Raw genomic sequence first — 25687 nt, 5'->3', positions numbered from 1 at the left:
AGTAACAGTGGTTCAAGCTTGGAAGACATAGTTTCTCTCCTCTTAGGGCTTCCAATCTAATAAAGATGAAATTAAGTAAAAACTCATTAAAAACTACTGGAAATACCGGGGCCTCCCCTGTGGCGCAGCGGTTGAGCGCTGGGTTGCGAAGCTGCCCGCGGCCTCTGCGGCGCCGGTTCGATCCCCGGCTGCTCCCCGGCCACCGGAGGAGGGTCCCACATGGCGCGCAGACCTCTCCTGCCGCCCGCTGCTCCCCTCAGCAGTGTACCTCGGTCCTTCTGCCTGCTCTGCTCCACGCTCTGGCTCTGGTGAATTCTCTCACCCTCCCGCGCTTCTGACTGTACCCAGTGCTTGTATAAACAAACAAACAAACAAATAAATAAATAAAACATGCCTCTATTAAAAAAAAAAAAAAACTACTGGAAATACCTTGTGGTAATTCTATTAGCAAAGCCACCTATATGCACATGGGATCTCAAGAAAAGTATCTGTGAAAGAAAGCTCTATTTATGTTTAGATCTGAAGGATCAGTTTCAGTTAAATTAAGAATGGTGGTGAGGGTGTCCCAGGGAGAGGGAATAGGTTTAAATGATCGAAGGTGAAAGTTTTTGTTCCATGCACAGAGATTTTAAGTAGTGTAGTGGGTTAAAAAGGCTAGGGTAAGGATATGAAGAGATAAGACTTAGGGTGTAATTAGGGTATAAAAAATGAAAGGCCTCATAAGCCAATTTGTGAAGTTTGGATTTTAAGTCTAGGAGCTAGGTTTTGGAGGCTTTTAAGCAGAAAATGGACTTGAGAAAATTTGCATTTATGAAGACTACTCTGAATGCCACTGTGGAGATTGATTGAAGAGATACCAGACTGTAATCTTGGTAAAAATTATGATGGCAGTTTTATGAATAAAAATAAACCAACATGTTAAAGAGATATTTGTAGGAAGAATTGAGAAGCAAGACTTGGCTGTTACGGAAAGATGTAAGAATAACAGAAGAATTAGGGGTGAACCCAAGGTATTTGACTTGAGCAACTATGTTGAAATGGTGTTATTCAGTGAAAGTATGCAGGAAATTGAATAGACTGGGAGTAAAATAATGAATTAAATTTTGTTTATATATTTATTGAATTACATTATTTTTTATTAAAGTAACATTGGTTTACAATATTGTATATGATTTAGGGGTATAGGTTCACACTTTTTCAAATGTACGTTATCACACCACACCAATGACAGAACCACCCATAATCCTTCAGCATAGTTCATTGTACCCCCTCTTCCCTCTGCTCCCTTCCCATTTTCCACTCTGGTACCCTCAATTATGCAGCCAGGTTTCTAGGGTTTGTTTTTGGAGTAGTTTTTTCTGTTTCTTTATTTCTTTATATTCCACGTAAGTGAAATCACCTGATATTTGAGTTCAATTTTAGCTAGGATGAGTTGCGAGTGTTTATAAGATATTCAAATGGGATTGGTATAGAAGAATGGTAGGAGGTGGGATGTACGGTTCCGAAGGTAATGAGATCATAATTTACATAATGTCGAAACTATGAGAAGAGATGACATTGTGCATGAAATGTGTATTGAAAAGAGGTAGCAAACTAGTAGACAATGAACTGATTCTGGCTCAGGTTGTTTGACCGTCAAAGTATTTAGATGTTCTGAATTTTAAGTTTCTTTTATTTAAAATAGGTGAAGTAGAAAAGAAAACTTAAATTTCAGTTTTTCATGAAAAAAATTAATGAGACAATCATCAGTTGGAAATGAGTAACAGCTTTCCTTTCTTAGATGGGTAATGTCCTATCTAATTTGGCATGGTCTTAGTCTCTCTAATTTGCAAAAATTCCTGTGGACTCTTGAATTTATAACCACATACAAAATAGGAACAGATAGCAATCTAGGATGGCATACAAAGGAATCAAATATTTAAGATACAAGGAAAGGGGAAAAGTACATAAATGAAACTTTCAAGAAGCCATTGTAGTGAATGGGAGGAAGAAAAATAAATAGGGGGTCTTAAATGAATTACTGGGCATTATTTAGATGGATATTACTTAAATTTAATAATTCTATCTAAAATAGTTTTTGTGAGATTTATAGAATCTAGAATACACAGCTTTTTTTTCTGTCATTTTCTGATGGTCATAAGTCTAGCAAGTTAACATTTGGTAGTTTTGGGAAGTTCAATGTTAGTAAATAAGTCAGATAAAATTCATCAACATATTAATATATCTAGGTAGTGCAATAATATGAGGCTGTTTCTCTTAACCTTTGGTATCTTCTTAGTTTTTTTAAAAACGGTAAATAAGGGCCTCCCCGGTGGCGCAGCAGCTGAGCGCTGGGTTGCGAAGCTGCCCGCAGCCTCTGTAGCGCCGGTTCGATCCCCGGCTGCTCCCTGGCCACCGGAGGAGGGGCCCACATGGCGCGCAGACCTCTCCTGCCGCCCGCTGCTCCCCTCAGCAATGTGCTTTGGTGCTTCTGCCTGCCCTGCTCCCTGCTCTGGCTCTGGTGAATTCTCTCACCCTCCCACGCCTCTAACTGTACCCAGTGCGTGTATAAATAAGTAAAAAAACTTTTAATAAAATGGTAAATAATATTCTTCTAGTCTAAAGAAATTATTAAAAATAACAAATTTAATGATGATTATTTTCTGAACTTTTATGTTCCAGAGAGTCTGAGAATCTAAATGTAAAATTCTCACATATGGTCTAATTATAGTGTGTCTCAAAGTATACTTGTGATTTTTTTTTTAATATGGTTACTGAAAATAAATTCAGTGGACCAATAATTCTGGAAAATACTGGAGATTTGCCAATGTTTATTGCAATAATGTGCTATGCATATTACGATCCAAAGAAGCTCTGTAGAAGAAAGATATTTCACTTTAAATTAGGGTTTAAATACTTTAAATACTGGAGATTTGCAATGCTTATTGCAATAATATGCTCTGCATATTATGATTCAAAGAAGCTCTGTAGAAGAAAGATATTTCACTTTAAATTAGGGTTTCCCAAAACTTTTTGTTGTGCAAAAAGTGAAACATTTTATATATTCACTAGTTGATCATGGAGCACATTTTAGTGTTTGTTATTCTAGTCAAACCCAAGAGACAGGGGGTTATGGCTTATGGAATATTATTAGTTCCCAAGGACAACTGAAGGACATTGTCCCTTATCAGAAGCATTTTATACTATCACTAAGCAATGTATTTATATGTAAATATCACATATAAATATAGAAGTAAAAAACTCTAATCTTTTTATGAAGTTCTGTTTAGTTTCTTCTTGCATATATCCTAGAATGCAAACAATAATTCTGATATACTATTATTTCTATGACTCAAAATAAATATACATATTAGTTATTGAGAACTTACTATGTTTTGTCAATAAATTAGGTGCTATTTGTATACTAGTTTCTAATCCTCACATTCATTTATTTGATAGAATAGCTTCTACCTCCATTTTTGGATGAGAAAATTAAGGATAAAACTAATGAAGTAGTAGTTAGTAGTTCATGTTCAACAATGATATATGTCAAAGTTGGGAATATAAAATAAATATGCCAAATACCAGAGTAGAATTTAAAGTCAGATTGACAGAACATAGGTCCTTTTAACAATATGCTCTTATAATTATCTGTTATTGATTACCCTAGAAAACCTGCTAAATGAGACACAACTGGTTTCCCAAGTTTTTTAGCATGGTTTTAGTTTTCTGTAAACTTGCTATCATTAAAGAGTTTCTTTGTAAATCAAGGAGCCACTGTATTTTTCTTTAGGAGCAAATCAGATTTCATGTCAAAGGAATTCTTATACCAGGTATGTACTGTACTTTGCAATTTGGTTGGAACAGGTTTACAGCATCAGCCTTGTGACTATAGAAATTTTCATTTGCATAAGTAAAAGTTTTGTTTCCAATAGAGACTCAGATCTTGTGAGGAATTCCATTTTTATGTGGTTCCATGTTCTTAAAGCATGATTTGAAAAATAAAAACACACCTACCTTAGTAGGAGGAAGAGAAGTAGTCTTAAAGAAAAATAATAGAAAGTGCCAATCTAAACTGGACTTCAAAATATTGGGAGCATATTCCAGTATAATAATAATTTCTTTTTATAAATAACAGTTTATAATGGTAAGGTGTTTTAATGTTTTTGTTTTAACTACTGTTTTGAATTAATTTAACAGATCCACAAAGACTCATCCAGGTCCAGTTGTACATTTAAGTGATAGCCCAAGAGATGAAGGGAAAGTGAGTATTACAATACCATTTTTTTTTCCTCATTCTTGAAAAAACTGTTTCTTACCATTTTATACCAAAAGTCTAGCACAGTTCATAGCATTAAGTGTAATCTAAAATTAAAATACATTGAATGATGAGCAAATAAATGAATGTATTATTTACACTAATAATGTTCCCAAATTAAGTCTTTAGTTACAGCAGAACTAAAGTTGATATTTAATTCTGGAATTTTGAGGAAGGCATGGAAAAGCTTTAATTTTCAAATATTCTGTGTTTGAACTTATCAATGTGATTATCAGTATTAATCATTGACTTACATTTTTCAGTTTTGATAATAAATGGCCAATATTAAATAAAATGTATTAAGTTAAATATTAAATAGAATGTATAAATCAATTCTCGCTTTTGTTAATAGATAATGATATAGAAAAATCTCAGATTATAGAAATAATTCTTATCTTGATTAATAATTTTTCTTCGATAATGAGGAAACAAAGTTGATCACATCAAAAGACCTGAAGTATCATTTTCATTATAAATATTATCTCTCTTAAAGTATATTATTTTTGCTAAGTACTATAGAAAAAACTTAAGTGAATTATATAGCAAAGATTTGATTCTTTGTTATTTTTAAAGGAAAGAAACTGAGTTAACCTAAAAAGTACTGAGCCTGAAATGCAAGTCTGCATGATGGTAATGGAACAACAGTGGATTTCTCCAAATTAATCCATAAATATGAAGTAATTCGAATCAGGTGTCATTAGAATTACTAATTTCATAAGCAGATTTTAAAATTTATAAGAAAAAGAAAATGTTTAAGAACAACCAAGGCATTTTTGAAAAAGAATTCCATTGTGATATTAATACAGAGGAATACAAGGAAAACAATAGATGTAAATATATATATTCCAGAAATGATTCAGGCATTTGGGAGAATTTTTCATATTTTAGAGAAGATATTTCAGGGCACTGATAAACTATTGAATTAATGGTGTTGGGCAACTGGCTGTCCATTTTGAGAAAAATAGTAACTGTTTAAGTTTATACTGTTTACTAAAGTAAATTCCAGATGGAGAAAACACAAATGTTAAAATAACAACCCAGAAATTTTCAGAAGAAGCTATAGGAACTGGCTTGATACTGTGAAGTAGGGGCATCTGTAGGCAAGACACAAAACCTAAGAACTTTAAGGAATATACACAGCAAGATAATCACGATAAGATATAGACAACAAGGTGGGAAACAACATTTGCTGTATTTACAGCAGGTAAATATGAACATGCAATATATACACAGAACTTTTACTGAATCGTCATCTTTCATAGTAGGAAATCTATATAATGTCAACTAAAAAAAAGCAAAACAATGTAATTATATTTCAAAATATGAAAGTAAATTGACTAATAGAGAATGGTAAGAAATGAAGGTGAGATAGCCAGTTAGCTCTAGAGAGCAGGATTTAGCAGTAAGAAGGAAATAGCTCCACTAGTAATCACAAGGAGAATGCAATATATCATATCCCCCTATCAGACAGGCATAAAATTAAAAACAGCAATAATATCAGATAATGGAAATGGCATCCAGATACAGCAATGGTAAGCATATATACTTGTTTGGATAGTTTAGCATTATCAACATTTAGAACATGTACTCATTTTGACCTAGAAAATCCATTTCAGATATCTATCCCATTTATATTACCCAGGCAAAATAATGAAAACAACTTAAATGTCTATTAATAGAAAATTGTATAAATAATTTTTGATATATCCATATTCTGAAGTGCTGTTATGATGTGGAAAATTCTTTAAACCAGTTTTTAAAAAGAATTGTACAATATAAAATCACTTGACTAAAGCGTTAATACTTTTATTTATGTTTTCAAATGTCCAAGATAAAAAAACTTGAAAGGATATGTATAAATCTGGGAGGATACTGGAGATTAGAATTGGGGGAAATAGTGAATATTTACCTCTTATTTTACTAATATCAAACTTTTTAGTAATAATAAGAATATGAAATGTCCTGATATCCAGTAGGCCCTCCTTCCTCTTCTCCCTCCCCCATCTTAACTTTTTCTGACTATGTTTTCTCCTGTGTGAATGTAGGATCAGTTTACCAAGCTCTGTGTAAATCCTTACTGGATTTTGTTTGAAACATGTACATTATTAAAGATAATTTACATTATTATAAATGAGATAGTATTTTCTGTGTAAGTATGATATATTTACTTTGGTTTTCTGTGTTTTTTTTTTTCATAGCTTTATAAGTTTTCACAAAAGTTTTACATGTGTTAGTTTAATTCTAAGTACCTTATAAGTTTTATTTTCCCTGTGAATTTTCTTAAAATTCATTTTATAATAGTATACTATTATACTAGTATACAAAATATTGATTCTTGTTATTTTTGCATTCAAATTAATCACTGAATGTTTTGTTTTTGTAAACTGTCCTTATAGTATCTGAAATATTCTATAGAGAAAAGCATAGTAAATACAAAGTTTGTGTCTTTCTTTCCAATGTTTTTATGTGTTCATTGTATTGGGTAGGAAGTCAGTACAGTTTTGACTAACTATATAATGGCAGCCCTTAAAGGAAGATTTTCTAACATTCCAGCATTAAGTAAAATGTTTACTGTAGGGCTTTAGTTGGTTGCTTTTATGAAGTTAAAAAGTTTCCACCCATTTCTAATATTCTAAGAGCTTTCAATTATGAACGTTTGATTTTATTGAATGTTTTTCTATAGGTATTAAGATTATCATTAATTTTTTGAAATATGTTAACAGATTCTCCCATTTTAAACATTTTTCCATTTTTGGGATAAATTCAACTTGGAAGGGGGAATTTCCCTTGGAGGCTTTTTGGTGAAGCAAAAGAAACAAATTACAGTTGTTAATTTGAAAAAATACAGTATCATAGAATCAGAAATAGATCACCTTTCCTTAATATCCTATTTACTAAAGAAAATGAAAATTCATCTATCAAAGAGAAGAAGATACTCTTGAAGTGAGAGACACCTATAATGGACATCTTGAGTTCTGTTAGCCTCTCATCTTCCAAACCCTTGGCTGGCTGCCCCCCCCACTTTTTTTTTGGCAAGGATAATCAACCTCATGCTGTACTACTTCTTGAAGTTGACTAGTTACGCTAAGTCTGTGACTCCGCCCTTTAATTCCAGATTCAAATAATGTGCAGTAATGAGATGATACAACTCTGAAGTGAGAGTGTTAACTTGCATGGAGAAAACCTTGACCATTATTAGAGAAGACACAAGAAATGAAGGAAATGTCTGCATATTTGAAAATTTTAGTGTGGTTATCCTTTTCTGACATTTATTGACAGAAGAGGATAATGGCACAGAAACAGACTCCATGCTATCTGTGGGGATTAAATATAATGGACAAGTAGTAGCCAGGTGGCAATATTTAACCATCTGGCAATATGACCATAATTATCATAACAAGCAACAAGGCTAGAGTGGCAATAATTAATGTTTCTAGGAGCAAAACTAGGTGAGTGGTTGACTAGGATGTTATTTGATTTGGATTGTTGAAAAAATCAAGAGTATTTATCTCTTGACATTGACCACAAAAATGGAAAAATCATATTCATGTTTTTTGCTACAAGTCAGCTCACAGATCTAGAGCCCATTGATTAAAAAAAAAAAAAAAGTTGTGCCCCAAGAAGGATCCTTAAATGCCTCCCCCTATAAGTACATAGAGTAATGTAGACGTATCTGTAGTTATTTGCAGGAGTAACAGTTCACTTTTTCGTACCATTTGGTAGAAGGTCAGAGCAAACATTGATAACAAGAGATCCAAAAAAAAAAAAATTCCAGCCCTCCAATTAGTCATAATGTGTGGTACTAGATAACAAGGTAATAACCAGGTTTTAACCTAAGTTTAGCTCTTAAAGGTCCGATATATATTCGGACACACCCAATTGTATAAAATGGTTGAGATTGTACAAAAGTTTAAATTAGTATATAAATACATGTAAGCAAGCACTGTGTATAAGCTATAAAACTATGCTATTAGCCATACAGAAATATAGGATTATTATATCTGCTGGATTGACTGTTTCTATTACAAAATATTACCCTTAAAAATGTTTGCCTTTAAGTCTATTGTTATGAACTTTGTATCCTCTCAAAATGTGTATTTTGAAAACGTTAACTATCAAAGAGATGGTACTAAGAAGTGGGGTATTTGGGAAATGAGTAGGTCAAGAGTGTGAATCCTCATGAATGGGATTAGTACCTTTATAAGAGAGACTCAGAAAGCTCTCTTGACCTTTGTACAATACTTTATGAAGACAGAGCAAGACATACATACATACATTCAGAAACCAGAGCCTCACCAGATGCCAATTATGCTGGTGTAATGATTTGCACTTTTCAGCCTCTGGAATTCTGAAAAATAAATATTTGTCTAGTCATTCTCATTCTGATATTTTTGTTGTTGCAGCCTGAGCTAAGATATCTACTTGGTATTAGTATAACTTGCCAGTTTTCTTTGCTTAGGATTTATATACTGTATCTTTTCCTATCCTATTACATTCAAATTTTCATTACTTAAGTGTATCTTCTAAAGCAGCAGATTGTTGTTTTAACACAGTCTGTCAATTACTATTCTTTAGTTGATCTACTAAATCTGTTTACAGTATAGGATTTCTTGTTTCCCATATCATAATCTTAGCATTATCTCAATTTATGCCATTTTGAGATTTGGTATTTTATATTTTGTGATTCAGTCTATTGCTAATGTCTTATAAACAAAACAACTTCTATCTTTCAAATGTTTACTTTTAAAGAATGTAATAGAATTTTAGGATATTTCATTATATATTAGAGTGGAAATTTGTAAGGTTAGATATTATTTTTTTTGCTGAAGTCCTATTTTCCAGACTTTTAGTTTACAGATCTCCTTTGCATATGAAAAATCCGTAGAAGTTTTTTCTCATACACATCATAATAATTGGTCTTACTATTCATCATTTTCTATGGTATATGAGAACAGCTGAAGTTAAAACACATCTTAGTACAGTATAAACAACTATATATAAATTTTAAGAAATATCCTTAGTGTGTTTAATTTTGACTTTTCTAGTTTAAGAAGTCATTATATTAATTTTGTAGTAGAGAATCCAATTTTTTATCAAATTAGGTTTTAAAATTTATTGTGTGTGGTTTATAACAAAGCACTTAAGTATGTTATCACTTTACATGTGAGTATATATATTGTTTTCATGACCTGATATTTGAAATTTTTATTTTCTTTAAAACTACTAGCCAGTTTTGTTGTTTTTTTAATGTGCTGTTATAAAATGTTGATGTGATTAGGTCTCATGATGCTATGTAGGTGTAGAACTTAGGTAATTGGAGTATAGCCACTATATTTTCTATTTTTAGTACTGTTTGAAATTATTGAACTATCTTTATGAATCGTATAATAATTTCATTGGAAGAATACTATTAATGAATTTCAAGAAAATCAATGGGAAATACCATCGTTAGAACATTAGCTTATTTTATATTTTCTATTTTAACTAATAGATTAAATAATACATAACTATAAATAGCATAGAATCATATTACCTGTTTTCAAACTATTAAAATGCATATTGTTTTACTTATTAATTTATAAACAAGTATTAAGCATTTTCAATTGGACTGAAGGGCATATACGTTGTTTATTAGACTTACCCATTTCATCCTTTATTTCAACTCCATTTTCTATCCCACCTTTTTCTTCCAGTTTTTAACATTCATTTTTATGTTGTATCATTCACATATACATTTATATGTATATGCATACACACACACATATAAATGCTCCCTTGATTTCTCTTTGGAATTAGGCAGATTTCATTAGAAAACATTTTACTGAAGTAGAGGACATTTGCCAAGTTTTTTAAGTATTTGTATTTAAGTTCAGAAAAGTTGGTATTCTAAATAACGCTTTAGTATTTAATATATTACTTTAGTGTTAACACTAAATGTTATATGGAGCAAGTTAAAAATAATGTTAGAATTACAAAAATAATTATTCTAATGTTTTCCAGCTGCTAATAGGTTATGAAAATGGTACTGTAGTATTCTGGGACTTGAAATCTAAAAGAGCAGAACTGAGAGTTTATTATGATGAGGTAAGTGATTTCTACTGTAATGTTTAAAAAGAGTATTATAACTTTGTTTCTGTTTTTCACTTTTAAGCTTTGTGTTTACCAATATTTTTATCAAATATTTTACCAATATTTTATCATTTTATCATTTAGTTTACAGATCTCCTTTGCATATGAAAAATCCGTAGAAGTTTTTTCTCATACACATCATAATAATTTCTCATACACATCATCACTTTGCTTGTTGGTATTTGTACAAGGTCTGACTCTGGATTGTTCTTCTGGAAATTTTGCCTATTGGGGGCCCTTTTTGGCATCTTAGATACTTCAGTGCCTGTTGACTATACTACTATGTCCCTAACTTTATCTAAATTTTTCTTCCATTAAGCTCCTTGCTTATGTATTGCTTCGCTGTCCTCAAGGTGTCTAAAGACACCATTCATACCTTCCACAGAAAATTCTTTTTCTATGACAGAAAGTTTAAGTAGTCAGTTTGATATTTTATCTGCTAACACTTTTCTTCTGAGAATAATGATTTTGTAAGTAATAAAAGCAAGAGTCAGTAAGACCTTGAAGTAAGTTTTTGTGCAAATAGTTGAGACTTAGGTAATGAACTCCCATTTATTAGGGAATATTGTCTAAGTTGACAGTTCAGATATTGATTGTAGGTCATTAATTATATTCCCCTTTCCCCTTTAGAACAGCCTAGTGTAACAGTAGTGAGACTGGGGGCAAAAAGGTGAGAAATGAGAATAACCTTTTCCAGTTGTGGAAATGAAGGTGATCATCTAGGCTCTCAATTAAAATGTTTAAATGATAGATGGAGGGCAAGAAGGACAGAGATACAGATTAGAATCTCTGATAGCTCATCCTTATATGGGAAGAGTGTCAAAAGAAGTGACAGTGACACTGAAATAAATAGAAAAATAAAAAGATACATTTCTTTTAGAATACTTTCTCGGTATGCTTCACAGCAGTTGATTTTTGTGTGTGTGTGTGTGTGTGTGTGTGTGTGTGTGTGTGTGGAAATGTGATGGGATAGAGTATGTGGTAAGTGTAGTAAACTGGGGTAAACAGCCAGCCTTTCCCTTAGGGTTCTTCTGATCATTCCTTTGTCTTCTTTCCTCTGGGTTTAGAGAGGGCACCTCTCAAATGAGGATTATTAAAAAAAATAGTTTTTTTTAAAAAAATATTTATTTATGCATACAAGAACTGAGGTGTAGGCCAGAGGTGCTGGAGTTGGTGGGACAGGGGATGAGAGGATTCACCAGAGACAGAGCGGGGAACAGAACAGGCAGACTAACTAAAACACACTGCTGAGGGGAACAGCGGGTGAGACAGGAGAGGTCTGCTGTGCCATGTGGGTAGCTCCCTGGCCAGGGATGGAACTCATGCACAGCAGTTGAATTTCTAACATGTTGGTGCTTAAAGGTAAAAATCTTTGGCGGGCCTCCCCGGTGGCGCAGCGGTTGAGCGCTGGGTTGCGAAGCTGCCCGCAGCCTCTGCGGCGCTGGTTCGATCCCCGGCTGCTCCCCGGCCACCAGCGGAGGGTCCCACATGGCGCGCAGACCTCTCCTGCCGCCCGCTGCTCCCCTCTGCAGTGTACTTCGGTCCTTCTGCCTGTTCTGCTTCCCAATCTGGCTCTGGTGAATTCTCTCACCCTCCCGCGCTTCTGACTGTACCCAGTGCATGTATAAACGAAAGAAAGGAAGAAAGAGAGAAAGAGAGAAAGAGAGAAAGAGAGAGAGAGAGAGAGAAAGAAAGAGAGAGAGAAAGAAAGAGAGAGAGAAAGAGAGAAAGAAAGAAAGAGAGAGAGAAAGAAAGAGAGAAAGAAAGAAAGAGAGAAAGAAAGAGAGAGAGAAAGAAAGAAAGAGAAAGAAAGAAAGAGAAAGAAAGAAAGAAAGAGAAAGAAAGAAAGAAAGAGAAAGAAAGAAAGAGAAAGAAAGAAAGAAAGAGAAAGAAAAAAAGAGAAAGAAAGAAAGAGAGAAAGAAAGAAAGAAAGAGAAGAAAGAAAGAAAGAGAAAGAAAGAAAGAGAAAGAAAGAAAGAGAAAGAAAGAAAGAAAGAGAAAGAAAGAAAGAAAGAGAAAGAAAGAGAAAGAAAGAGAAAGAAAGAAAGAAAGAGAAAGAAAGAGAAAGAAAGAGAAAGAAAGAAAACATGCCTCTATTTAAAAAAAAAAAATCTTTGGCTATTTCATAAACTACTCCTCCTCCAATTTATTTCTTAGTAGTTTTGGCATTCTAAAATTTTAATAGTATGTACAAGATAGTTGTCATAGTGACAAAGAGTTGAGAAGTAAATGATATAGCAGCTGGGTAATTTGGTCATGTGTGGTGAAAAATACTCTGGCAAGTGATGTCACATAATTATCTTCTTTATAATCAAGTTCTGAAGCATCTTGAATCATAACTGAAGTAGGAAATAGGGAGCTAAGCTAGGATTTTCCTTATAAATACACAAAATATGAAGATAAGAATGGAGAGCACCCTCTCTCTCCAGACTAGCAGTTAGATAAAAGTCCAAATGCTACCTAGGCATGTAGCCAATAAGAACTAGAGTAGACTAGCTAAAAAGGAACCCACCCCTATCCCCAAGTTCAAGGAAAATGCTGAATCAACTCTTTTCCCCATGAGCTTAAAAAGTGTGAAAGGAAGGTTTCTAATCTTAAACGAGAGTAAAAGTATCTTTGCAATGAACTGTTTAACAGTAAAATTGAAGTCAGTAGACTATTACACCATGTCTACTTTATACCTAGAAATCATTTAAAATACTGATTTATATTTATTCTCTCTCTCCCCCACACTGCTTTTCCCTCCCTCCCTCCCTCCACACACACACACACACAGTCAGTGTTCAGCTAATGTGAGTGTGGCAACTGGGATGAGATTTCTGTATATGTGTGTGTGTTTGCATGTATATAAAACTATTATTTACTTCAATGTATAATTAATATCTCCTATGATTTTAATAGTTATATACTTCATTTTATTTCACTTTATTTCCAAATTATTCAAACTTTCCTCAGCACTTCTCATGTTTATTTAGAAATCATCTATAACACTTACTTGAAATAGTTCCTCTTAAGTTACTGATGACCTCATTGTTACACAGTGATCTTCTTTGTCTTTTAAATTTCTCATTTAACCTTTTTAAAATGGTTTCTTTCCTGGTCTGTCTTTCTACCTCATTTTTCACCCCTCTTTTCTCAGATCAGTGATTTTTTTAAATATTTATTTATTTATACAAGAACCAGGGTACAGGCCAGAGGCACGGGAGAGTGAGAGGATTCACCAGAGACAGAGCAGGGAGCAGAAAAGGCAGACTGACCTAAACACACTGCGGAGGGGAGCAGCGGGCAAGACAGGAGAGGTCTCCCGTGCCAGATGGGAAATCAACCTGGCCTGCCGGGAATCGAACTGGTGCAGTCCGGTGCAGCAGAGGCTGCAGACCGCTTCACGGCACTGCGCTCACCGCCTGCGCCACCAGGGGAGTCCCCATGTCAATGATTCTTTCCTTAAATCTTTCTATTCTTCAGCATTCTATCTTCACCCTCTATTTGTTTCTCTTCCAATTTACATTTGTGTTCATATCTTTCCCCACTGTTGAAATAATACCTTAATACTAAAAAATGTAAAATTTCATTTATTTCTAATCCTTACCTTTCTCCTAAGCTCTAGACCCAAATATCTGTTAGATGAATCCAGATAAGATCTCTTTGGGACTGAACATTTTATTTAGGATCTGAATATCCTTCAATATTCTCTTTTTCAGTCTTAAAGTTATGATTAGTTATTTTAGATTACCACTCTCAGAATCATATTTGACCTTTTATTTTTCTTTATATATCATGTAATCAGTTTTATAATCTTGGTTCTGTCTTTACATTTTCTCTCATTTGTTTCCTTTTTCATTTTTACATTTAATGATCTAGTTGTCTTTTAATGATTAAGTTGTCTTTTGCTCAAAATACTATAAAATAACCTTTTAATAAAACACATTTCCTCTGTTATCTTACCATTTCAAGATATATTTTACTAACAAGATCATCATTTTTAACATGGTCAAATCATTTAATTCTCTAACTCAGGAACTATTGAATGGCTCCCAAAGACCAAAGTTTTTATCCTTTCACGTGAGATGTAAGATCCTGGTGCTATTGTTTCCCTTTAGCTAATTTACTACACCCTTCTACAGACTCTTCACACTTCAGACATTACTAACAATCTCCTAGACACTACTTATTTCCTACCTTCAAGCCTTTGTTCCTGCTCAATCTTGTTGTTATTGACTCTCTTCTTTCCTCTTCTTCAAACAAAATCCTTTCAATTCTTTAGCCTCTATAAAGCTATTTATACTATCTAGCTTATGATGAAAAGTCATTGATTAACTGGGAATTTTGTTTTGTAAATCTAATATTTTCAGAAATAACTGGATTCTAATTCCACATTGCTATGAAATTTTTGTTTTATTCATCAATAATTCTTGATCTCAAACCAGAATCCCTCAAAATTTGATACGAGGATAACCTTTTAGTTCCTTTAGTAACTCCTGTTTTTTTTTTCTCTTTTTGCAAATTTTTACCCAGCATTGTAGGGTTTTTTTTTTCTTCAAGAAACTTAATACACAGCACTGAATTACCCAAACTGGCTAGTTTTCCATATTTTATTTTTTATCTTTGTAAATTCTTCTTGAATTGGTTGTTTTATATTTGGTTTCTCAGTAAACATTTTAAGTCCATTTTTAAGAAAGGAGTAATGCATAATCAAATAAATCGAAATGGAATAATTATGCATTAAGTTGGCTTAAATGCCAGCTCTTTCAGTAATACACTATTTGACATAGTCTAATAAGTTGGTTTGACATGGTTACTGTTCTGAACAATGTATATTTCTCTTATACTTATTTTGGTTTTGTGTTCTAGCTATTTTTATTTCTGCCTTCTCCAATAGGTAGAAGTTTGGTGAGACAGTAGAATAGTTAGGGCTGAGAAAGCTTTCTCTACACAATTGGTAGCAAAGCAGTAGCAATTTGGTAGCAATTTGAAGAGAGAACTTCAAATTGACTGAATTTCATCCAAGCTATCAAGTAGGGGAGGCAAGAAGTGACATTTCCCTTGAGCAACTTACAAAAATGAGAAGAAATAAACAAAGGAAAGGAGAAAGATGAGTGTTTTTCACTTCTATCTTCCTCTATTAGATCCTGGGGGGGACGTTTTCGCTGGCTAGTAGTGAGGACTAGGGGTGAGGGGGAAAAAAAAATCCAGGGTTTCATGTTATCTTTTCCATTTAATCCAATCTTATGTTTTGAGGTACAGATCATATCCCATTTCCTTTGATTATTCTAGTCATCAGTTATCTATAACTCTAATAATACTTCCTATTTGAAAGTTCCTAACAATCAGGAACTCAGTTTTACATATTTATACATACTTCTTATGTTATATATTTATAATAGTTATTAACATTTAACATATATAACATGTTGAAATAATGTTAAGTTATATGTAATTATATTTAATTGGCTGTATGTATTGTATATTGCATATACTATATACTACATTTATAATTATATATAGTTAAATAAAATAGCTAAAATGTTAATATTTATAAACAATAATATTTATAAACAACATTTGTCAGTCTTCTGTTTTTTAAGTTCCTTTAAGGATTATGATTTAGTTTCATATATATTTTATTAATTCAGACAAAATGCCAAGGATGTGAAGATATATGATGACAATTACTAATTCATTCTACAGATACTTTGTGTATCTATCTTATGTAATTGTGCAATAAAGTAACCTAGGAAAATAGATCAATTATTTTTTTATGATTCACAACTCAAAAGTGAATCTGAAAACAGACAGGTTTTTGTAGTTAAGTAGACCTTGGCTGTGAATTGCATTACCTAAGTAAATGTCTCTATCTCTCTAGGCCTATTTTACTAAGTCTAACTTGGAAAAGCATTAATAACCTGTTTTATAGGATTAAATGGGATAATGCACATAAAGTGTTTCCGTGGGGTATCTCAGGTAGTAAGCCTTCAAGTGGTGGCTCTTAAATAAACATTTTTTTTAATTGGATACTTAAGTGGAACTAGGTTTCTACTTGACCAGAAATTATCTTCTTATAACCTTACTTTTACTTCTATGTAAGTAATTTTTCAAGAAGCAGCATAGGATACAGGGAGGACAAAGGATTTACAAGAAAAAGGGGTGGGATTTAATGATATTAGGAACTTACCTATTTTTTGTCTTAGGAGTTGAATTTTTGTAGACTTTATAAACCTACAAAGGATTGAAGCCAAAAATAGTATAATCTGAGTCAGAAAAATTACATGCTTCTCAAGTTTTATTGCTATACTAATTTTATGCCAGAATTTTTTCCTTTGGAATATAGAACAATATATCAACTTTTCCCCTTCTACTTGTTTTTAATTGTTATTTCATTAGGCTATTCATTCAATTGATTGGCATCATGAGGGCAAACAGTTCATGTGCAGCCATTCAGATGGCAGCTTGACTTTATGGAACCTGAAAAGCCCAAGTCGTCCTTTCCAGACCACAATTCCACATGGTAAGAAGTGTGCTTTCAAAAGAAATAAACTCTGGAGATACAGTGCCTTGACTTGAAAGAGAGATGGTGGTAGTGTGCTTTGTAGAAAGAGGTGACTGGACATGTCTTCTGACTCTAAATACCTTTGTATACCTCCTTCAGATCGCCACATTGTACTCCACACTGTGTGCTTCCTGTCCATCCATTTCCCCACTTTGTAAGCCTGTGCTTAATTTCTCAACCACAACTTGGGTGATGGGTAGTTGATGTATTTGAAGCAGAGGAGACAATATAAGAAATGTTGTCAGTTTTAAGGATAATGCATTAGTGAGAAAATGGTGCAAAAGGAATTAGATCTAATTCCTTTGCTCCTTTATAGTCTGTTATTTTCTAGATCCTCCCATTCATTTCCATTTCTGCCATATGATGCTGCTAAACTATGAGGATGGTAGTTTTTAGTCATAGATTATATTTATCACATCTTCCTTATTGAAAAGAGGCATTCAGGATTTATGTGGGATTTATCTTACTTAACTGGGCAGTACAAATGTATGACTATCTTTTATTCTGAGAACATTAGTAATGATCTGAGTTCCAGGTTTACCTCTCACCTTTGGTGGTTTGTAAGAATAAGAAGGTCAAAACCTAATGGTCAAACACATTCTATTTTAATTTTATTTCTAAGCATTTTCATGTTGTAACATTTAGAAAATAGGTTTTTTATAATAGATGAGTCATAAAACACAAGACAGGATTATTTTATCTTGTGTTAGTCTCTTTCCTTATAACACAGGCATATGTTCCACCTGCAATGATTCAATTATTACATTTAACCTAACTTTAGAGATTGTCATATATTTAGATATGTATAGATGCTTTTTAAAAATTTATTAATTTTTCATTTATAAAACTGTAATTTGGGGAATATATCACACCTCAATATATGTATGTTTCACTTATCACGAAATTTTAGTGACATTACATTATCGCAATGACTCCTTTACCCCTTCCTCCTCCAGTCAATACCGAATTTGTCAGAATCTAAAATTTTTATTTTGGGGTTCTAGTTTGTTTTGGGGGGTTATTGAGTAAAACCATCTGGTAATTGTCTTTTTCATATTTCAATTAGCATATATTCCATCCATATTATTGCAAAAAGCATGATTTTATCTTTCCTATTAGCTAAGTAGTAGTTCATTGAGCATACACACAACACACACAACTTCTCTTTCTAGCTAAAGATTTGTCAATTTTCTAGAGCTTCTTAGAGAAGTGATTTTTTATTAATTTATATGCTAATCTTATTTCCCTTTTTCTGCTTGCCTTAAGTTCAGCTTGCTCTTGTTTTATTCTGTGTTTTAGATAGATTACTGATTCATTTTTTTTTTTTAATTTTTTTTTATAGAGGCATGTTTTTATTTATTTATTAATTTGTTTGTTTGTTTATACATACACTGGGTACAGTCAGAAGTGCGGGAGGGTGAGAGAATTCACCAGAGCCAGAGCGGGGAGCAGAGCAGGCAGAAGGACCGAAGTACACTGCTGAGGGGAGCAGCGGGCGGCAGGAGAGGTCTGCGTGCCATGTGGGACCCTCCTCCGGTGGCGGGGAGCAGCCGGGGATCGAACTGGCGCCGCAGAGGCCACGGGCAGCTTCGCAACCCAGCGCTCAACCGCTGCGCCACCGGGGAGGCCCTACTGATTCATTTTTAATATAATAGCTTATATCCAGAAATTTCTGTTATCTTAGAAGAGATGGTGATATATTTGTTATACCTTCAAATCATTTCTGTCAAAGTATTTTTGATTTCTTCTTTGGCCCTTCAGTAAAATATTAGCCTGGTCTCTTCAGTTTTCTTATGTTTGTCATTTACATGATGTATCCTTTCCATCCTAATACTTTCAGCTTTTGTATCTTTAATTCTAAAGTGTGTCTCCTTCAGATCATAGCTCGATACTATTTTTTTTTTTTTAATCCAACCAGACTGTCTATGCCTTTGTGGTTTAATCCACTAACAATGTTATTATTGGTACTGTTCCGTTTTAATTTTTGTTTCTACATTCTCCTTTATTGCTTTTTAGGGGGCATTAAGTGAATATTTTCTAGTGTGATATTTCCAGTATTTTTATTTTCTTAGTGACCACGTTAAGATATATCATGTACACACTAACTTATTGGAATCTATTTAAAATTTATATTAATGGGATGTCAGTGTGATATAGAAATGTTACTCCTATATGATTATATTCCTTTTCCCCTAGTGTTACAAACCCAACAATATATTGTTATTATTTTAGTAAATATGACTTTTAAAGAAGCTGACAAATGGATAAAGTACATATTTATGGAATCTGTTACACTGACCTATTTCCATATGGCTGTGGGTCTCTATTGTTCCTGTGAATTCAAGTTACCATTTGGTGATAATGTCTTGCTCCAATGCAACTTTGTTTCTACCCACCACCTTGTGTTGTTATTGTCAAGTATATGATATATCCCATACTATAAGTCATATACCTTTATTTTATATAATGTCTTTTAAAATCAGTGAGAAAATTGGAGAATATGCAATTATGCTGTCCTTCATAATTATTTACATAATTTCCTTTACTGATGCTTTTTTTGTAGGTTCAAATTCCTGTTTTTCTTAACCAGAAGAACTTTAGTTTTTGTATAGCTTTATAACTTTTCACAAAAGTTTTACATGTATTTTGTTAGCTTAATTCTAAGTACCTTATGAGTTTTTTAATTACCTGTAGTTATACTTATTTCACCTAATTTTTGAAATATAGTAATAATTCTTGTAAATAATTTACTTTTTCCATTACTTTAAATGTCACTTCACTGTCTTTTGACTCCATTGTCCCCAGTTGAAAAGTCAGCCATTAATCTTATTGGGGCTCCATGTGATGTGAGTGAGCCATTTTTCTCTTGCTGTTTTCCAGATTTTCTTCTTTGTTTTTTTTTAAAGCAACACTTGTTTACAATATTGTATATGATTCAGATTTAGGATCACACCTCTTCAGACATGTTACCATACCACATCCACCGTCATTCTGAAGCTATCCTAAGTAAAGAAATATATATGCTGTAAACATATCTGTGTAATAGGTATCTGTGTCTATGAACAATTGTGGCAATATAAGAATAAAGGCACTTGTTAAAGTAGAAAAGAAACATGAAAAAATGTCAATTTTATTATATGAGACATAGAATTATAACCAGAAACTTAACAAGATTAGAATGTTATATGAACTGATATGTTTTTATTTCCTTATCTTTTGATCCATTGTTCAAAATCTTAGGAAGTCTTAACAGAGCTCTTCCCCTACAAGAAGATATTGTTTATCATTGACATTATTTTTATAAATTTTGAAGTGTACCATGTGTTTTTTGTCTACTGAACATCCTTTAAATGAATGTGATAAAATTGCAGTAATTTTGATAGTGTATCATAAGCTTTAAATGAAAAATCTTTTTTTTAAGATTTATTTATTTATTTATTTTTACAAGCACTGGGTACAGTCAGAAGCGCAGGAGGGTGAGAGAATTCACCAGAGCCAGAGCAGGGAGCAGAGCAGGCAGAAGGACCGAAGTACACCACTGAGGGGAGCAGTGGGCGGCAGGAGAGGTCTGCGGGCCATGTGGGACCCTCCTCCGCGGTGCCTGGGGAGCAGCCGGGGATCGAACCAGTGCTGCAGAGGCTGCGGGCAGCTTCGCAACCCAGCGCTCAACCGCTGCGCCACCAGGGAGGCCCTAAATGAAAAATCTTTGATATGAAAGGGGTTTGCTTGTGTTACAGATAAAATTTTGAGCCTAGTTATGGATATTCTTAGTAATTTCATTATGCAAATAAGTATGTCGTGTGTCTTCAACTCTAAAGTTTATTTTGAAACGTTACTAAAATAATATTACATGAGATAATTCATATGTGAAAGCAATAAAAATAATTCTTGAATATATAGCAGGCAATTGCTAAGACTCAACAAAATGTTAGTATAGACATGTGTTTATCCTGTTAAGACAAACATATAGTTATATTACTATACTCTTTATATTCATTTAGCCAGTTTTTTTTTTAATTCTCATGGATGAGTACAATAAAATCATTTAATAAATATTTTTTCTCTTTTCTTAGGGAAAACTCAAAGAGAAGGAAAGAAGTCTGAACCCTGTAAGCCAATTCTCAAAGTAGAATACAAGACCTGTAGAAACAGGTATGTATTTTTGTTTTGGGGGATACGGGAAAACATTTTTAAAAGTAGACATACTATTGTTTATTATTTGAAGCTTTTTTTACATAATTATAAAGATTGACTGGCAGAATCTTCTACATTAATAACAGATTTCTTATTGTTAATGGACATACTTATAATACTGTCTTACAGATGTTACAAGTAGCAATAATGGATGATTTTTTAATTTCTGTGGAGATACCAATGAGCATTATATATATATGAATTTTAACAATGTTGGACATTTTCGCCATGCATAGTGCAAGTGGCAATCTTTCAGCATTAATTGTTAAGCATAAGCATGTGACTAATGGGTACTGCACATGAATTAAATACATAACCAAATCTCTATACTTTAGATTCTTACATTCTGAAGTTGGAGGAATTATGTTTGGTTGGAAAGAAATAGTCACAGATAATTGGTATAATAAAATTGTACATTTTAAGATATAGAAAATCAAAGAAAAATAATAAAAATTTTTCTAATAGTAGTTATTCCTGTACATCAACAGTGTTGTTACTAACAATACTTATTAGTGCCAGCATTCTCACCCAAAATTATGATTTAAAAATCTTGCCTAAATCTTATTTTAGTCTAATTTGACTAATCCTACTTTATATAAATAAGATGCCAGGAAAACATTCTAGTGTGAGCATATCAGGTACAGTTAATATTTGTTTATATCAGCTTTTTCAAAGTTTTAATAGTATAAGATTATGGCCATTTTTAACAAATTAGTAGATGTGTATAAATGTGTCTGTAAATATGTAAAACTTATATGTACATATTAACATACTTGCTATATAAGTATTAAGACATATTTTCTTTCTTGAAATAGTATTTATAATGTAAACTTTGCTTTAGTCATCAGTTTCAATATTACTTTTATTAGTTGTTAATCAGCATTGCACTTCAAGGGCCATTGAGCTGTGGGGTACTGTATTAATTATTTCTAGCAGCTTGGGGTTGTGTTTTCCTCTTCACTTGTATAGTTTTTCTGTTCTCTTCAGTGTTGGCCTAGCAGGGATTCTTATTTCCATCATACTTTTTTTCTCGCAGTCAGTCTTATTTGTTCCATAGACTAAGAAATTTGAAAGCCAAACTTGTGCAAATGAGAGTACAATAGGTTTATATGAAGGCCTAAGAGGACTTTCCTTGATAAAGTACATGATCTGTGGACTTTATGACATGTTTGGTTTCTCAGGGGCTTTTTCAAAAATGTATTCTTATGAAATGGTCAATGTTCAGTTTAATTCAATAAAAAAAATGTTAAGATACTACTCTATGCCATATATTATGCAATCTGCTCTTGATAAATGTATACTAACTTCACTCCAGGTTTTTCTTTTTTTTTTTTTTTTAATAGAGGCATGTTTTATTTATTTGTTTGTTTTGTTTATACATGCACTGGGTACAGTCAGAAGCGCGGGAGGGTGAGAGAATTCACCAGAGCCAGAGTGGGGAGCAGAGCAGGCAGAAGGACCGAAGTACACTCCAGGTTTTTCTAATGCAGTTATAATGAGAGTAGAAAAGGTTTTGTTTCTGTCCAATATTAAAAGAGATATTTCTCAATGTGCTTAATAAAAAAGGAGAGTGAATCTCTTCCTATCCTATGTTTGCATTAATACTAGGAGATGAAAATTCACCAAAAACCTTTCACATGGAAAAACAGATATTTATAAGCTTAACTAATATTAGAAGTAAATTGTAAAATTCAGAATTTGAACAGATATAAGGTTCTCCAAATGATGACATTTTTTGCCATACCAAGTTAGAAAAACCCATAATTTATCATAAAGACTTGTATTAAAAATGATTTTTAAATCTCAAGAAATATTCATGTAAGTATGTATTTTATAGAAATAACAAATTTGTTTCTTAATGCCACAGTAGCATGGTAGTAATTTGCTATGTCAAATTACAGGGACAAGCCGCACTTAAATAAACTGATACAGGATTCAAAGGGAAAAAGTAGAACATTTCTGCTTATTTAACTTGCAACTGAAATATTTGTTTCAAAATATTAATATGTAATTATGTAAGTATAGGCATTTTGTATGTGGGTTTTTAATGGAAACTTTCTTAAATTTTTTATGCTATTTTATAAGCAGCATAAGATTAGCAAATATCCCATTGGTACTGTTTGGTAATTTGTATAGTAAAACATGGAAAAGGGAGAGCATATAAAGTAGATTTCTAGAAACAGATGAATTCTTCAGTTTAGCAGATGGACAGAAGTGAATTTTGAGGAGCATATTCTTAATGAATTTGTTGCTTTCATATCACCACATATTTTCATTTACATGCACATGCTAGAATATAGCTATTGATTTAAGAGAAAAATAAAAAATTATGAAGTTATTTCAAAATTCCAATTAATGTTTTACAGTCATTTCAGTTCCACTCTTACCTATCTAGCAAGTAACAGACTAAAATTTTTTTTTAGTTTTACAAGCTAGATAGAACTAGCTTACCCTTGATAAAATGGAAAAGCAGCTCACATTTTTATTTTGGTGAACTGTTTTCCCTTATATAGTATTCTCTATCTTCTTATCATAACCCCTTTTCAATAAATATGCCTTTATTGAATTTTCATATAGGCTTCTACCATTTTGATTCACCACTGTAACATTTCATTTCATATTAGTTTGCCTCTTTATCTCCTAGAGATGTGGGGCGCCACATGCCAGATGATTTGATAAGCTAACTAGCCTAATATTCTAATAGTAGTGATTTAAAGTTTAGAACCAAATAATATATGTAAAGATGTCCTTTTGATTCAACAACTTCACTGCCTTTACTCCAACCCACCTAAAAACCTCTAGAGCCACTCATTAGTGATTATGTGCATCTAGAAAAAGGGCAGTGGTAGAACAGTAAATTGTTGGGCTAGATATTTTGGGTGAGGAAAGACATTTGCTTCATGGCAGATTATATTGCATATAATCCCCACCAAACTGTTCTTTTTTACTTAGTCCTGTATATTGTTCCCTCTTAAAAGACTTTTCAGTATCTAACTCTTTTTCCTATGTAGTGAACCATTCATAATATTTTCTGGTGGACTGTCTTATGACAAAGCTTGCAGAAGACCAAGTTTAACCATCATGCATGGAAAAGCAATTACAGTACTTGAGATGGATCATCCTATTGTTGAATTTCTAACTTTATGTGAAACACCCTACCCAAATGGTAAGTAATTAAAATGAAAATATTGATGTTGACAATAATTTTGAAATAAGTTCCTAACAAAATTAAGCTTAAATATTTTTAGTTTTGGCAGCTGGCATCCTCTGTGGTACAACACTGAGCTACAGGTTGTGTGAGGAGCAAGTTCTGCAACTGTACCTACTTGAAAAACTGGAAGTAAGACAGACGTAGTGCAGCAGTGCTGGAGTTACAGGTTCTAATATCAGGTAAGTGCTTTAAACTTTGATAAGGATGGTGGAAGCTGAGCTGGGAGGGTCTGATAGGGGTCCAGGGTAAAATACTTGGGGGAAAAATGGGGTCTCCTACTAGTCTCTCCTAGACCAGCTCCACCCATCCCATTCCAAAGCCAATCAAAGTTAAAGCACTTACCTGCTATCAGTGATCTCCAATTCTGGTGGTGCTGTTTCTATTTCACATCTGTCTTTGCTTCAGATGCTACTGCAGCGCTTCTGATTATTCTAGGATTGCTGATGTGTGGTTAATTTTGGTTGAAAATAATTAATCAGAAGGCCCTTTGGGAGGAGAGATACTTATTTTTATCACCCTAAATATAAAGGCTTTGTCTAAACATAAAAAGCAATCTAAACTTATAGGCAAATTATATAGTGGAGTCTAATGATGAAGTATTTTAATAATGAAATTAAAAATTTATGAGTGAAACATAAAAAGGGAAATAAGAACTCTTGATTAAAACAAGGTAGTATGTATATACATTGCTCCATTTTCAAGAGGGAACATACAGATATAGAGGAAAGACATCTGGACTTGGAGATAGAATATTTGAATTTAAGATTACTCTGCCATTTACTAGCTATGTGACTTTAGGCAAGGTCACATAGCCATTAAATATGGTATTTTGTATCATAAACTGATACAAAATAACATGGTACTTTATTTCTACAGTGTTGGAGACAATTAACCTTTGTTATTTATTAATCAATGAATACTAGACACTTCTATGGCCTCAATATTCTAAGGACTTACTGAGATGATCTATGAAACTCACCTATGATGTCAAATCACATAAAATCTGGTCAGAGGAGGTACCTTAAACTTATGGCTTGAGTTTAAATAATGTATTAATTTATATATAGTCTAGTTAAGATAGTTGATGACTGAAATATTCATACAAAGCTCCATGGAAACAGTAGGATTTAGAAAGATCTTGAGGAAGGACTTGGACCTTGAAAAGGATATTGAGTAAAGTTTTTAAAGTTGTGAGATTTTTCTCGAGACGATCTTGAAAGTCATTTGGGGGTATTTAGAAATAGGGAGCTGTAGAAGACTTTTGAGGAAATTTTAAGTTAGATGGAAGCAGTGTTTTTAACAAGATTTG

At 32.9% G+C, this 25687-nt stretch overlaps 1 protein-coding gene across 3 annotated transcripts in view; it reads left to right on the top strand.

Annotated features, from left to right (window-relative positions):
• Nucleotides 1–25687, top strand: part of STXBP5L (syntaxin binding protein 5L) — a 190429-nt gene that overhangs the window by 65363 nt on the left and 99379 nt on the right. For all 3 annotated transcript variants that reach the window (XM_054700531.1, XM_054700530.1, XM_037525474.2), the window contains exons 7-11: nt 4180–4243; nt 10298–10381; nt 16808–16931; nt 21047–21125; nt 24179–24333. In XM_054700531.1, the coding sequence (XP_054556506.1) occupies nt 4180–4243; nt 10298–10381; nt 16808–16931; nt 21047–21125; nt 24179–24333 (506 nt within the window). The remainder of the gene's footprint in view (nt 1–4179; nt 4244–10297; nt 10382–16807; nt 16932–21046; nt 21126–24178; nt 24334–25687) is intronic.

Source organism: Talpa occidentalis, unplaced genomic scaffold (assembly GCF_014898055.3).
Source record: "Talpa occidentalis isolate TD23 unplaced genomic scaffold, MPIMG_talOcc4v2.1 talOcc4.4, whole genome shotgun sequence".
Lineage (NCBI taxonomy): Eukaryota > Metazoa > Chordata > Mammalia > Eulipotyphla > Talpidae > Talpa > Talpa occidentalis.
Note: the sequence above shows the minus strand (reverse complement) of the source record. Positions and strands in the feature narration are given on the sequence as shown.